At 41.5% G+C, this 14,634-nt stretch overlaps 1 protein-coding gene across 7 annotated transcripts in view; it reads right to left on the reverse strand.

Moving 5' to 3' along the window:
• The window catches only part of USP34 (ubiquitin specific peptidase 34), a 135,820-nt gene extending 121,194 nt beyond the window's left edge, over window positions 1-14,626 (reverse strand). For all 7 annotated transcript variants that reach the window (XM_021393029.1, XM_021393025.1, XM_021393026.1 and 4 more), the window contains exon 1: window positions 14,488-14,626. In XM_021393029.1, the coding sequence (XP_021248704.1) occupies window positions 14,488-14,530 (43 nt within the window). In that variant the 5' untranslated portion in view covers window positions 14,531-14,626. The remainder of the gene's footprint in view (window positions 1-14,487) is intronic.

Consider the following 14,634-nt stretch of genomic DNA (forward strand, 5'->3'; position numbering starts at 1 on the left):
AATGTGCACTAGTGGAGTGGACCCAGTCACCACTGGTGAAACACACCACCCACCCCCTCGCTGTGCTCACTGCTGGGTCTCCACCAACGTTCAGCAAGCGCTGATGAGTGTCACCGGGTGCCATTTTTCCCACATGGAGGAATTCAGTGACACACCTTTGCTTCATCCACACTGCCATGTCAGATGCCATTTTGTCAGACTGTCCCTCTGCTGCCATCTGACACATGACAACAAAATCTAGCAGAATATTGGTGGGAAAGTTCAGCCTCTAGTACCGTACCACCTACATCCACCTCTGACATTGTGGGCCAATGTCATCAAGTAGGAGGCATTACTTTCAGAGCAGCCCTTAGACAAGGTGGCACATACATAGATCTGCCCCACTGCCTGCCAAAAGGGGCAGCTGCACATCCTGCACGGCTTCTCCTGATGAACCTTCACTGAAGTTCTTTTATCCCATAGTAGAAATGACTTTTTCAACACAGCTGATTTAAATTCTCACAATCAGGACTTTAATCTTAGGCTTCAGTGTTCTTGGCTTATTGTGAATATCAACTCTGTGGATGCTCTTGATTTACAGCACCTCTCTTTAAGGCCACGTGGAGCTTTAAGTACAGCAAAAATTGGTTATGAAGCCTTTCCAAGAATTCCTTGCTGAGGAAAAAAAACTACACACAGAAAAGCAACAGCAGCAATTGCATGCATCACTCTTGTGCATTTCTCGATTTTAGTCAGCTCTGTAAGGACTCCCTTACCGCATGAAACTTCACTCCCAGATCTATCTCTCACCTTTCAAACTATTTTTCTTCCACCTTGAATGGTTTTTAAATGAAGTATGTCTTTTTATTCTGTCCCGTATTCGAGCACCTTGTGCGCTTCAGATCCTCCTTAAGCTGCTGTCTCTCCAGTCTCCCACACTTTCAGAGTTTCAAATCCAGCACAGACAGCCATGTCCAACTTTCTGAAAAACTCTTCCTCAGACAATCCCCCTTGCAAATTTATTTGGTGGCTAAGAATTTTCCTCGTCTCCTAGTTTCATATCTAAGGAAGCAACTCTTGCAGGACGCACTAAGGCATACTTGCTTGCTGTTGGGACAAGCAGAAGCATGCACTCATCTGCCTTTAGTAACCAAGCTTTGCAGACTAGAAGAAATAAGCAGTGAGATACACTGTGTACCTGGACAGACTGCGCAGAGTGCACAGACCTGGGACATGTGCCGGCTGCAGCTAGGTTTAATCCAGAGCTACAGGCAAAGAAACTGAGGATACTGCTAGAAAAAGAGCACAGAAAAAAAAAAAAGGAGCAGAACTCGAAATGTCTAAAGAAGATCCATCCAAGACAAAAGGAACCAGCGGAAAGAAAAAAAAAATACTAGCCTGTGAGTAAATTCCAGCCAGATGTTTCTGGCTGAAAAAATCATTTTCTAAGCTGTAAGTTCTCAGGTGTTTCATTTCTCAATTTGTTGAAGTAGCCCACAAGAGGCCACAGCACATAACAAGAAAAACGTAGCGCATTTCAGGAAAAAACCATTCCTTGCTGTTATTTCCCTTTTTACTTAAAAACTCGAGGGATATGCCTCATCTTCAACAAAAGGCTCATTGGTTCAGGGTATTTTACAGTACTAAAAACAATACAATCCTCCAAACTAGGAAAAAAGTCTATTAATAAAGCTACTAAAGCCTAAGAGGGACAAAAGATGAGAAAAATACTGATGGGCTGCAAAGGGGACCAGGTACTTCCAGCTGTGAACAAACAGAACTCAGACCATAAGTGCATTTTTAGCAAGAACTTCAGAGCTAGATGAATAGACTTCAATTAGACCACGAGGACAACTGTCATGCGAAGACTTGCGAGGAATATCCCATATCCAGAGGTGACTTATCTCACTAAGTATTAAAATCGAATGGCAAGTAAAAATAATCTTGTTAAAAAGTAAACTTCCTCTACTTTCAAACAAAATAAAACACCAGGGAGTAAACAGAAAACACTTCAGTAAATAAAACTGTAATTTCTATGTATTCAACAACGGGACAAGTAGCATACAGATTCTCCTCCCTTTCCTTCTCCCCCAAGCCTCATCTAATATCACATTCTCATGGGAAAGTACAGAACACTGTCAAAATGCAGGTTAACTGCAGAGAAAATAGAAGAAAAAAGAACCACGCAAAAGAAAACACTAAGCACAATGATACTAATCTTAAGAGAAATATACACATAACCCTGTGTATAATTACCATTGCTCAAAGTGAAACATGCATGCATGCATTGAGATGTTTTCCATTATTTGTACGGGTTTTTGTTTACAACGAATAGTAAATAATACGACAGCCACAAAGCTCAACCTCTCCCATTCTCTTCTTCATCTTTTGGAATACCTCCTTTAAAAAAAAAAAATCAAAGATTCATGGTTGCTTTAGATTTATTCCCTGGAGTTCTTCCAGATCTTTACAATACCAGTGAGGACAGTGTCAACTTAAAGTTCAGTGGGAATAGTTTTAACTGTTAGAATTTCCCTATTACTTTTCAGTGAGGAAAAAAATCTTCTTTCTACTCCTTAGTCTCCATGAAATAAGAATGCACTGGAATACTGACTGGATATACACAACCAGAAAGTGCTGGAGCACTATGTAGAACACACTGTCATTTTAAAAAGGCTCTTTAGTTCTTCGGTACTACAAATATTGTTCAAGAGCCAGTTTAATGTACGGAAAAAAAATCAGATCTATCACTCAAAATACTGCAGTAATAAAATTATATGGAATCATATGGTCGAGGTGCTTCCAAGTGCCCTCACGATGTGTTCGTGATACTGAGTTGTCAATGCCCACCTTCACCACACCACTGCAACACAGCATAACAATAACTATGTACGCTTCCATTCCATCCTTTTGAGTAAATCTATTTATTTCCTAAAAACTTGTAATTACAAAGTATACAGCAGTCACAAAGCAAGTATTACAGAAACACAATAGCTTAAAGACAGGAATTATCAAATCTTTTAAGTCTCATTTCCTTAGAAAAACAAATCACGATCAAGTTACTGATCTGTCATAACCAAACTTCGGAATATAGAAGCAATTTCAACAAATCTGACAAATTTTTGCAATCCTAAACAATACCGTGCTTTTTTTTAGATGGAAACAGAGAAGCTGAACAGAAGCAAAAGGTAGAGCAGCAAGCCCCCAAAGCAGCCATCTGCTGGTCACTCCGTACCCGCACAGCTCCTCAAAGACATCAAAATGGCCCAAGGAGTTTTACTTTAATTCAGTGTTCCAACAAACAGCATAGGGATAGGGTGTCCCTATATTCCCATGGTGGTTCAGACAGTGCCTGTAACATACAGCTCCACCAGAACTGGGCAAAACAGCTGATCTTAGGTAATTTCTATCTTTGCGCATCTCCATTTCCCAGAGAACACCACAAAATGTTTTCTTTTTGAATCTCACTCTCTTTACTGAGCATACATTTTTTCTTTCAGTTCTATCACCCTCCTCTTCTCTATGAAACACCTATTCTCCTTTTACCATAAAACGCTACAGCAGTCTGGAGCAGAACAGCAGGAGCTGACACTGAAAAGATGTATAACAGTTAAGAATTCCCATCTTTCAAGAGGGTTGCCAGCCCAAAGTTTGCACTGTGCTAGCATCACAGTTACTCTGGGTTAAAAAGCTCCTTTGAAATAGCCATAGATTCCACTTAAAACCAGCATCCATCGTTATTACGAGTATGATCACATGTCCCTTAGCTTCCTGAAGACAGCATGCCACAGCAACTGCTCCCAAGGAGGACAGTTCCACGTGAAATTGTTTTAAGTGCAGTCATACCTTGATTAACAGTGGATAATTAACACGGGACACTGAAGCCGGTCCTACCCAGAACTGCTCAGATGAATTATCACCTAGATAAGCTCTTAGATATACCACCTGAAATACAAAACACAGCTACGCTGCTTAACTCAGATCAGGACCAGAGCAGCACTGCAGCTTTCAGACAAAGCAAGTTTCAAGACATAATGCTGCAAGGAACCCATGCAGTTCCCAGAGCAGGCCAGAGTTCAGCGTTCAGATGCTGAATCCACACAACATTACAACAGAAATACAGCCTGGACTTGGTAGGAGCAGGAAATCCACAATTCGTATCAGGTTATGCCAACGGTGGGAGGACCCCAGCACCACAAAAGGCCTCTGCTCAAATCCAGCGCAATGCCCGAGCTGTTACATTTCCATGGAAGCCTACGAAGGGGAGCAGAATCCTGGCGGGGTAGGCCTGGGTGCAGAAGGATTTGTCAGCTCAGGTTTGATGTGAGCTGCCTCAGCTGCAAGGCGGCCATAAAGAGATATAGGGTATTTCTGCATTGCACTTCTTAGTGCTTCTGCTACCTCGGGATTTCCACCTGTGAAGATAGTGCATATCTGCTTCTCTAGAGAAAAGCAAGTCACACGTTACTAAGGTAAAAATCTATTATTATTGTACTGCTTTATAAAACTGTATTTCAGAGTCCTGCTTTAACTCGGTTTCATAACCTGAGTTTGATTCCAAGACAAGATGTTACAATTCTGGGAAGTGTGCATCTTCATAATAAATTTGTTGCATCTCTTCTTTTAATAGAAAAAAACTCCAGCACAGTTTAAGTAATATTCCCACACAATTAACTCTGCTTGACATCACCTCAGTGTACCCCAGATGCACTGCTCATCGTAAGTATTTCACAACGGCCACTGCCAAGATTCCTAAGGAATTAATTCAGGACTGGACAATTATTAGGTGAGATTCGGACTTTCCTACCATATCACTAATTATCCAATGAACTTCCAAGCGAGGGCTGACACTGTCAGTGCTGAAATGCCTGCTCTGTTAAGGATTGCCTACCTCCAGTTTAAAATGCAAGTACTTATTTTCTAAGTTTATGCTACGAAAGAGTGAAAATAATATATCACAACTTGAATGACTTTGGTTTTGAATGACTTCTCCAGCTCTGAAACTTTTTAAAATACCGATTTGAGGTGAAAACACACAACTCTAATTTTATCAAACTGTTTTATACGTAGAATTTATAGTAGAGTTTAATGAACGAGGTTTCAAAAGCTAAAGAGGTTTTCTATCAGTCTTAATTAAAAGTATCAAGCAATGCAAAAATTAAATACTTAGGGAAGCATTGTATTTTCAAGAGGGAATCTTGCAAATTAGTTCAGCTGTACTACTTGGCTGAATCAGTTACAGAAAACAACAGCTTCCCCCCCCCCCCCCCCCCCCCCAAGAAGAGAGCAAACCCAGGGCCCGTGACCACATTCATCTAAGCCAGTCAGCCCCCTCCCTGACAATCATACTTACACTGCTATATACAAATATTTTGCAAGAGAGTCAGAATGGCATCAATGGTACATTGTTGGCAAGTTCACACTGATCAAAGCAATTCTGAGATGACTCCCCAGCCCCCCCTCCCCCCCCAAGAAGAGAGCAAACCCAGGGCCCGTGACCACATTCATCTAAGCCAGTCAGCCCCCTCCCTGACAATCATACTTACACTGCTATATACAAATATTTTGCAAGTCAAGCATCAGAACTTCACACACATCAAAATCTGTACCTGTGGCTAAACACAACTTCAAAGCCAACTCACTTGGAAAAGCATCAAATTGACATTGCTTTTAAGACTTAGTGAGCTTTCAGTTAGCAGTAAAAACTGATCTCAAAAACTGATCCAACTTGATCACACTATGTCTGTGTTAAATATTACATCAACAGAACATTGAGACTTACAGTGTGTGGTGCAAGCTTCATTTCATTAGATGTTATTCCAGAAAAAAAAAGGTAGCTCAAAGGAAAAACTACACAATTGTTTTATACTCTAAGAAATAGCGTGTTGCTACCTGTGAAAGTCAGATTGGTCAACGCAGCAAAAACAATGTAGGCCATCCTTAAACCAAGAAAATAAACTTATTGTAAGGAGTTTCTGAGCTTACATTCCCCAGTACTATCCTACAACAGTTTCAACCAAAAGAAAAAAAAAAGAAACTTGTTCAGATTCATGTCAACTGATGACAGCTAGCCTAGAGTGCAATTCCATCATACAGCTCCTGACCAGAACACCAGGTGACTATGAAGACTGACTGAATGTATTAGGTAAGACTCCCACAGACAAATGATTTCACACCATCCCCTGTAGATTCTGATATTCTGGCCCTTCTATCGCTTTTCTGGAGTTGTTCTTCCCTGCAAACATGCCACTGTTCACTTCTAGCACTGTTCATAGCTTCTCTGAGCAGAAAAGAGGGTGGACATGAAAGCACTTTCGGTTTTGTTGATAACCAGAAAATTTAGAATTAAAACTGGTTACTAGATTTGCAAAAAGCAAGGACTGTCAGCAGAAGAGAACTCTGGAAAAGTTTAGTTTTTCAGCCCAGTCCCCCAGCCTCTCAACTTAAAAAAAATGATTATTATTCTAGTAGTGGTAAAAAATAACTTCAATTCAGAACAACTTACTAGTTACGTGTTTCCTAGACTGTTTCCTGAAAATGAAATTAAGCTCTCATGACAAATTACCAAACTCCCCCCCAAATAGGTTGGGAAGCACAGATACCAAGATACCAGAGAAACCAAGACAGTAAATGCTGCAAAACACAGCATAAAGCACACAGGTCGTTATGTGACTCCTTGAACCCGTTATTTCTGCACAGGGCTACACTTACAGGGTTAACAGATGGCCTTGTCAAGAAAATCCTCTGGCAGCTTAAGAAGTAGAACTAAGCATAGAGAACTACTTCATGTTTTGAGGACTGCTTCTAAAAAAATGAGAAAGGAGAAGAGATGTGCTTCCATAGTCGGACAAAAACACTTTTCCAAGGCTTGCAGAACCCTCCAGTGCTTCAGTTATTCTTCACGAACCTGCCAAAAAGCACCTACAAAAAAGAAACCATCCTTGCTTGCTCCTTAACACAGCAGGCATGGAAGAAGCACATTTCCAGCTGGTAAACAATCTGCACAGTACTTCACAGTGGTGACTGTGTCAAACCTTTTGGCTAACTATTCAAGATCACAATGCTCTGCTTCACTGCAGTTTTCATAGCAAACATTTCACTCCTTCTGTATACAATTACACAGATTAAAAACTCTCAAGCGCAACTTGCAATGAATTGGAGGTTGCTTCAGTTGAGTATGGTAAAAGAGAAATATAACAACAACAACCTCGCTACTCACTTCCTAGATGGAAATCAATGTACTGTGTGGATGCAGATCTAGAAATTGTACCTCGATGGTCTTGTCCTTTCAGTGTTATTTACACATCTTCTACAAATTAGCTAAAATAAGGTCAGCACTCAAGGACACCTCTTCCACAAGGACTTCTGACAAGTTTCATATTCAAACAGTTGCTCCAGCACTAAATCTCCCAGAGGACTTCTATAGGCATGTACACCAGTCCACACAGATGAACAGCCTAAGTCTTTCCTCTTATATTATCCAAAAATAGCAGTAATGCATTTACTTTCTTCTTCGAGAAGTTCACCTTTCACCAAGCATTCCAGATCCGGCAAATTCCAGAAGTAAAGCTTTCTAAAAATACAAGTAAGGTGGGTATTTCAATCAAGTATTAAGAAAAACAGAGATCCTGACAGTTGTATGTTCATGTTCAGCATTCAGACTGCAAATGAATTTCCATGGAAGAAACAAAGTGAAAAGAATAGCCACTGGTGTCACTAGTGTAGGCAGCATTCCATAATCAATGGAACTACTTGCTTCTCGAGACTGCAATGTTATCTTTCAGGTTGTCCCAGCATCCTCGTGACTACAACTGCACGTCTTAGCCTGCAAAAATCCTTATTTATTTTCTACTTGTGCTGGTAAAACTAAAATAACAAAAACTTTTCTGTCATAATGGTCTTCTGGTGTTTTGTTTTTTATATAAGCACATCACTCAGATAGAGAATCTTTGTCTCCCTCACTAACAAGCTCCCCTCCATACAGTGGCAGGCTTAACAGGACTTGCTGGAAGCACCAAGTCACCAATGCAACACTACCATCAACCAGAGGCAACTTCTGGACTGATCTCTGATCTTCTCTCAATCAGTAGCCAAGAGAACACAGGAAAGAAAAAGAATAAAGAGTTGTTATGGAAGTCCATTAAAGGAAACCGCGTAATAATATGAAGGCATGAAACTGTGGATAAAGAAATGCTGAATAGTAAAGCAAGCTGAAGGACAGAGAAGAGCAGAAAGAGCATACAAACAAGCAGAACGGAAGAAATTAGGAGCACAGAAATTTAGCTTTGAAAGACAGCTAATAGAAGAGTTGAGAGAACGAAGAGGCACGGGATAGAGTACGAACATTATCAAGTATGTAAATGAAGCTAAACAGTCAAAGCAGAAAATACAAGAACAGGAGCTGAGTAAACACAGCTCTTCTCTTCCAATTTCTAAAATGCAAAATTGTAGACCGCTCATCACTTGTCTACAGAGCATGATCCTAGGAAATAAGACCAGCTTTTCTCACTCAGTGCTACCTGAATGCAGGAAGACAGAAGGAAACTGCATTGACACGGAAAAATCAAAGCAGGAAGGAATTGAATTCCCCGAGTTAAAAAATTGTATCAACAATGAAGAAACATATCTTACAGTTTAACACAGGAGAAAAATCAGCAAAAAGTAATTCTACAAATTTAAAGGAAGAGTGAGTCTCCTAATTCCCCATGGCCGCACAAGTTCCTCTGTGCAGGAGGAAAGCCCCGGTCCCCCAAAAGCCAGGGCACCTCAACATCAGGCAGGGAGGAGCAAGGCCAGCATCTGCTCGCTGAGGTCCAGCCCTCCACCCACAGCACAGCCCCAGCCCCACGTCCCCCCAGCAGCAGGACCCTGTGGCTCCCTCCAGCAAGGGCGCTCACATCAGAGAACGGTCTCTGAGGAACTGGCACTGACAACATCCAAAACTGCTAAAACACAACAGCGTGGGCATGTCTCAGGGCTAATTTGGGATTTCTGCAGCTTGAAAACTATCCTTGCAGGGGAAAAGCTGTACAGCATCAAAAGGTACAAAAAGGAAAACATAAAAAGGAAGTTTTCCTACTCAGGGAATAAGAAGACCTGAAGTTCTACAACATTCAAATACTAAAGTAAGGTCAAATGCAGCAAAATGTGTTTTTCTTTCTTGAATTTCATAAAGTTACTCGCATAAGCAGGGATAACTATAAAACCTGTGTGTCTCCCTTACTAAGAAGCTAGAGAACATTCACAGCATAACAACTGAGAATCTGCACTGCAAGCAGATGAATGAATTTCCTTAATATCTCATGGAAGAAAATGTAAGAAAGTTAGCTTCTACGGCTTACCTAAGTTTTAAGCATACTGTAAATAAATGCATTTCCAATGTAGGATTTCACTATTGGCAAAGAGAACAATCTCAGCAAATACATTTTGACGGTCTGTAACTCACAGCCAAACTCAGCAGAATGGGATTGATGGAACTACTCCCCAGCATCAGTCATCAAGCTGCTTGAGCAGTGAGAGAGAACCAATCTTCAGGAGCCGTAACAGGAAAAGTTTCTGGACAAAATCATTTTTAATCACATAAGATAACTCGAACCAAAATCACCGCGCAGAGCAAAAGCTGAAGTATCTTTCTAAAAATAGAAGCCTTTCAGCTGTGACAATCAGAGTTTATCTTCCAATTGCCTTGCAATTACAAACAAGTTGAATGTACTCTTAGTATCACCTTCCCTTTTGCTTTAGAAAGCTCACAATTGTAAAGGATTTAAGTTCCTCTCCCCATTTCTTTTTTCCTCATGTTATTCTGACTCATTTGGAGTAACACTTCAGCACAGCCCACAATAACTACAATTCGGGAAATACTGCTACAAAGAAAAAGTTATTTCAATTTTCCTTTAAATCTGGCTGCTCATCCCCTTAAAACGTGTCTAAAACAAAAGGAAACAAAAGTCACTGAATTTGAATTTTACTAGAAAAACCAAAAAACTTACTTTATTGAACAGGAGAAAGCAAAGATTTCGGTTAGCGTAATAAAGTTACACTCTACTCCTCCAGAGTCTCTATGCAAAGGATCTGAACAGGAAAATACCACAAATATCAGAGAAGTGGAAATTTTAAAAAACTAACAAAAAAGGCACCATGCAGTAGAGACAACTATACAGTCCCACACAAGAGGAACAGTCAAATGAAATTTGAGATCTGCACAAAAACCTACGGGTAGTCAAATCATCAATACTACGCCTTAAAGGCAACCACCGTAACAGCAGCTCTTACAGACTGAGCGATGCTAATCATGCAATATTTGTAGTATTCTTATTATAAAATACGTACTCAATATCCCAAATAATATCGGAATATTTACCATATTAAATGTTCATCCTCTCCAGATGCCAAAGATCAAACTGAACAATGCACTGTCATGAAGACTTTTCTTTCTTTTCTACCTCAAGGTAAAAAATTTTGCTCAGCCTTTGCGCTCTGTACATGCCAGAATTATACAACAGGTCAAGCATCTTCAGCATCCAAATTAAAAGCTCTCCTGAAGCTACAAAAATAGCAACAAAACACTCCAGTATCTCCAATGTTTTATGGACCTGATCATATTGGAGTAAGCTGTGCGAGCCAGCTGACAGCGATGACAGACAGAAAACTATTAGTCTACATCCATCACTTGTGCCTCAATAAACCTTGTTGATTATTTATGATTTTCAAAGTGTTTAAAAAAAGGGAAATACAGCCTGAAAGTTTGTGTAAAAGAACAATACTTAGATGTCTCAGCTAATCACTGTGAACGGATTTTATCAGTCTTCAGAGCTCCTAGACAAAAAAAAGGTTGTGCTGAAGAGTCAAACAGTGAAGAAAGCAAAGCAGAATGCTGGGAAGAAAACAAACTCAGTTTCCAGAAACCGTGAACAACACAGGCCTACCATCACCACCTAAAGCCTTGACTGCTGCTGTATATGAAAACCTATTTTTCCAAGTTTGGCGGTTGGCTTCATTTCTTTTTGTTTAACTTTTATAAAACTATGGCAAAAAAACCAAAACAAGTGCAAACCAAAACCATCTGCAGAGTTTTACATCAGCGTACACGCACACCAAGTGCAGTCCCAAAAGGAATTGGGATGCCTTTTAGGCATCCAAGCCGGCCAGGCTCTCTGGGACGGATCACAGCCAGGATTGCAAGTGCAGCTGACCCAGGAGCAGCAGGAGAACTGATTTCCACCTTGGGCTGTAAGTAGCCCAGGCACACAACAGCAGCCTTCAGCACTCATGGAGCATCACGCACTGCATTCTTATGACAGGACACAGCACTAGCAGCCAGAAATCGTGTGGTTCTGCAGGAACCTGGAAACTATTACTGCAGCCTCAAGTGGGATGGTCACCTGCAGAACTGAGGTGTAAGAGACTGGAAACAGAAAAATACCCGATTATGTTACTTTTTTTTATTATTATTATTTTTTGAGTTAAATTGGGGGTAAGACTATCTGAATATCTGCACAGTAGCTGGCACAACAGCACTATCCTGATTAGGGTCTCTGGACAGCACAGCAAGGTAAGTATTACTGATGAACAAATGAAACTCAATATCATCTCTCCTCAACTGACAAGAACTGGCATCCAAAGAAACCAAGGAACATACAGAGTGTTGATATCAGGGTTCACATTAGGATATAGAATGTATTAACATAAAAGCATATAATGCCCTCTACGTTTTTCCTGCAGAAAGCAAGTATATATATTTTTTTAATGAGCCCCTATAATTACACCACAAGAATCCGTTCTTAAGTCTTTTGTAAGTGCACTTATCTTAAAGAGAAAAGGTTGGGTTTTTCTGTTTAAATGTAAGGCTACATAAAATGTTTATGTTGAGATTAATTGAGAACTTGGACTAACATTTTAAAGAGACTTCTATTAAAACTTCGCCTGGGAAAACATAAGTGATGCTAGTATACCTAGAACACTCAGCAAGAAATTCCATTGTTTACTCAAAGCGAACAACAGATTGTTCTGCTACGCAAGAACTACTTTAAAGCCCAGGCACTTTCATAGAGTATTTTGTCTGTTATTGAGTTCCTGGATCACATAACAACTTGAAACTTTCACTATTTCTTACCAAATTACCTCAAGATCAGTGAGCTTACTGTGTTTCACATTTCAGTCAAATGCTGATGAGATGCTGCTGCAAGAAAAAGCAACACTGTTGCTCGCTGTGCATAAATATAGCCATGAAACTACCTTCAGCATCTCTACACCCATACCCCTAGCAAAAAATGTGTATTTTAAATTAGTCTTCCAATTCTACAAGAATTCACCTGGCGCTTAGAAATGCCACAGAAGCAGCCTCATCAACTACCTGTTACAAAATCAGGCCTAAGGACTTAGAATCTCATAACTAGCTTCAGCAAGACACAAGCCCAGGCCTACACAAAGGCCACTGCTGGACAAAAACTCCAGCTCTGCAGACTGTTTGGGGGTTTGAAATTAATATTTTAACAGTTTGGAGACACTAACACTCTTATAATAAAAATACGCCCAGTTGTTTGCAGAACCGCTAAGTTCCATTCTTCTGTCCTCATCAAAGTGGTAACTTTCCTTCAGAAAACTGGAGCTTTCCATGTGCTGCTTCTACAGAACACACTGAGATGATAGTGAATTCAATTCCTAAGTGACCGGTCATGTAACAGATACCAAATAATTGTTTGGTAAACACCCGGACAAATGACGATAAAGGGCAGTACGAGTTCTCGGTAAAGACACTTAGTTTACCGATACATTTCAAAAACAAACTATGATGTTTCTTGGACCTCCTTCAAAACACTGTTGCAGTGAAGAGGCGATCCCAAATGCTCAGCAGGCAGAAGAGGAAACTGCTGGCAGCCTCTGGCTCACACATTTTGGGCATGACCTCATTCTTCACTACCACTTTTCATTTCTGCTGCAGCATTTAATAAACCCAGACCTGACGTTATTTTTGTGCGCTAGGATTAAATATTACATACCAAATGCAAATGAATGCAACTTGAAGTTATAAAAGAAATGGAAAAGTATCTCCCTTCTAACTCTTCATACAATGTACTTGCACAAGGAGCCGTCATAGATCTTAGCCTCCAAACACATATTAAAAAATACTTCTGTTTATGTAAAGTTTTATTTGGCCAGAATTTCTGGAAGTGTGCTGTACAGCAACAGTGGCACACAACTGTCCCCCCAGATGTAACTAGAAAAGCCACATTTCCTTTTCAAAAATTGCAGGTTTCTATCTTAAATTACAGAGAACCATTAAGTTATCCATACTCTACTTCCCAAAACCCCACTGTTAAAGCAACCTAATATCCCGCCCTACTTATAAGGAAACATCTATATGCTTACATCCCAAATACCTTGGAAATGGTTCTAAAAATAAACTCATACTGGAAATTCAGAGATTTCTTGAAATATCAAGTTTAACGTTGCTTCTTTTTCCCTATTTGATCCTATCAATCAAGTTTAAACAATGATTATGCATCAGCCCATCAAAAGTAAAGGGAGTTCTCTCTTCCAATGAAATTGTCATCAGTGCACCATTGGTAACACAGACCTGTTCTGTACCTAGTGCCTAAAGAAGCACTCAGCCTGTAATACCAACGTATTTCCTACCTCTGCAATTGAAAAAACTAAGGAACATAGGCTAAATGAAGCAAACATCACGACAATTGTTCAAAACAAGATACCAGAATTGCAGGCTTGGCAAATAACTTCAAAAATTCTCCGACGTTAACCTTATAACCTGATATATTTCAATCTCCAGGCTTTCCTGAAAGTTAGTTATACACACCCGTTTTTGCTTTTTTTTTTGATCACCAAGGAATATCATATTTCGACAAAGTGGCCAACATTCACCCACCGTAGTATCTACTGCTTTATCAGCAAAGAACAAATACCACATGCGACGAGGCCTCACCAGAGTTAGGAAAAAAAAAGAAAAAAAAAAAAAAAAAAAGAATGAAAGAAAGCTCTACCCAAGCACCGTTTCAGGAAGCGTTCAGCGTTTCAGCTTATTGGAAACCGATCCGCTTCTAAATCGACTGTGGCGTACGAGGAGGAAAGCGTTTACGCGGAAGATCGCAGCCGGCCCAGGCTCGGCCTCCAGCGCTCGGCAGCTCGCGGCACCGCGCGGAGCAGCTAGGCCCCGCCGCGCCGGGCAGGATGCGCGGCCGGCAGCGGCAGCTCGTCACGTCCCGCCCGGCCCCGCGCGCCCGGCGATTCCTCGGAAGGCCCCGAGGGGCCGAGCCCTCCCCAGGCCGCGGGTGAAGAGGAGGGAAAGGAGCCGCGGAGCGGGGCGGGCTCCGCCGTTATGGCCGCCCCGGCGGGAGGTAACCCCGCGCCCGGGAGGCCCGAGCCGGGCGGAGGCAGAAGGCGACGCGGGGTTGCGGCCCAGCCCGCGGGGAGGGGGGGGGGGGGGGGGTGCGGGAGCCCGGCGCGGGGCGAGGACTGCCGGGGAAGGGCAGCAGAGAGGGCGGCCGCACTTACTCTCGTTTAACACCTCCAGCAGCTCGGCGCAGCTCTCACACATTGTTCATTAACAGCAGCAGCCGCCGCCGCCGCCTCCTCCCAACCATTGATTGATCCGCGCGGGGCCGCCGATCGGTGATTGATGGGGGCCGGGGCGGGGGTCAG

Source organism: Numida meleagris, chromosome 3, assembly GCF_002078875.1.
Source record: "Numida meleagris isolate 19003 breed g44 Domestic line chromosome 3, NumMel1.0, whole genome shotgun sequence".
Classification (NCBI taxonomy): domain Eukaryota; kingdom Metazoa; phylum Chordata; class Aves; order Galliformes; family Numididae; genus Numida; species Numida meleagris.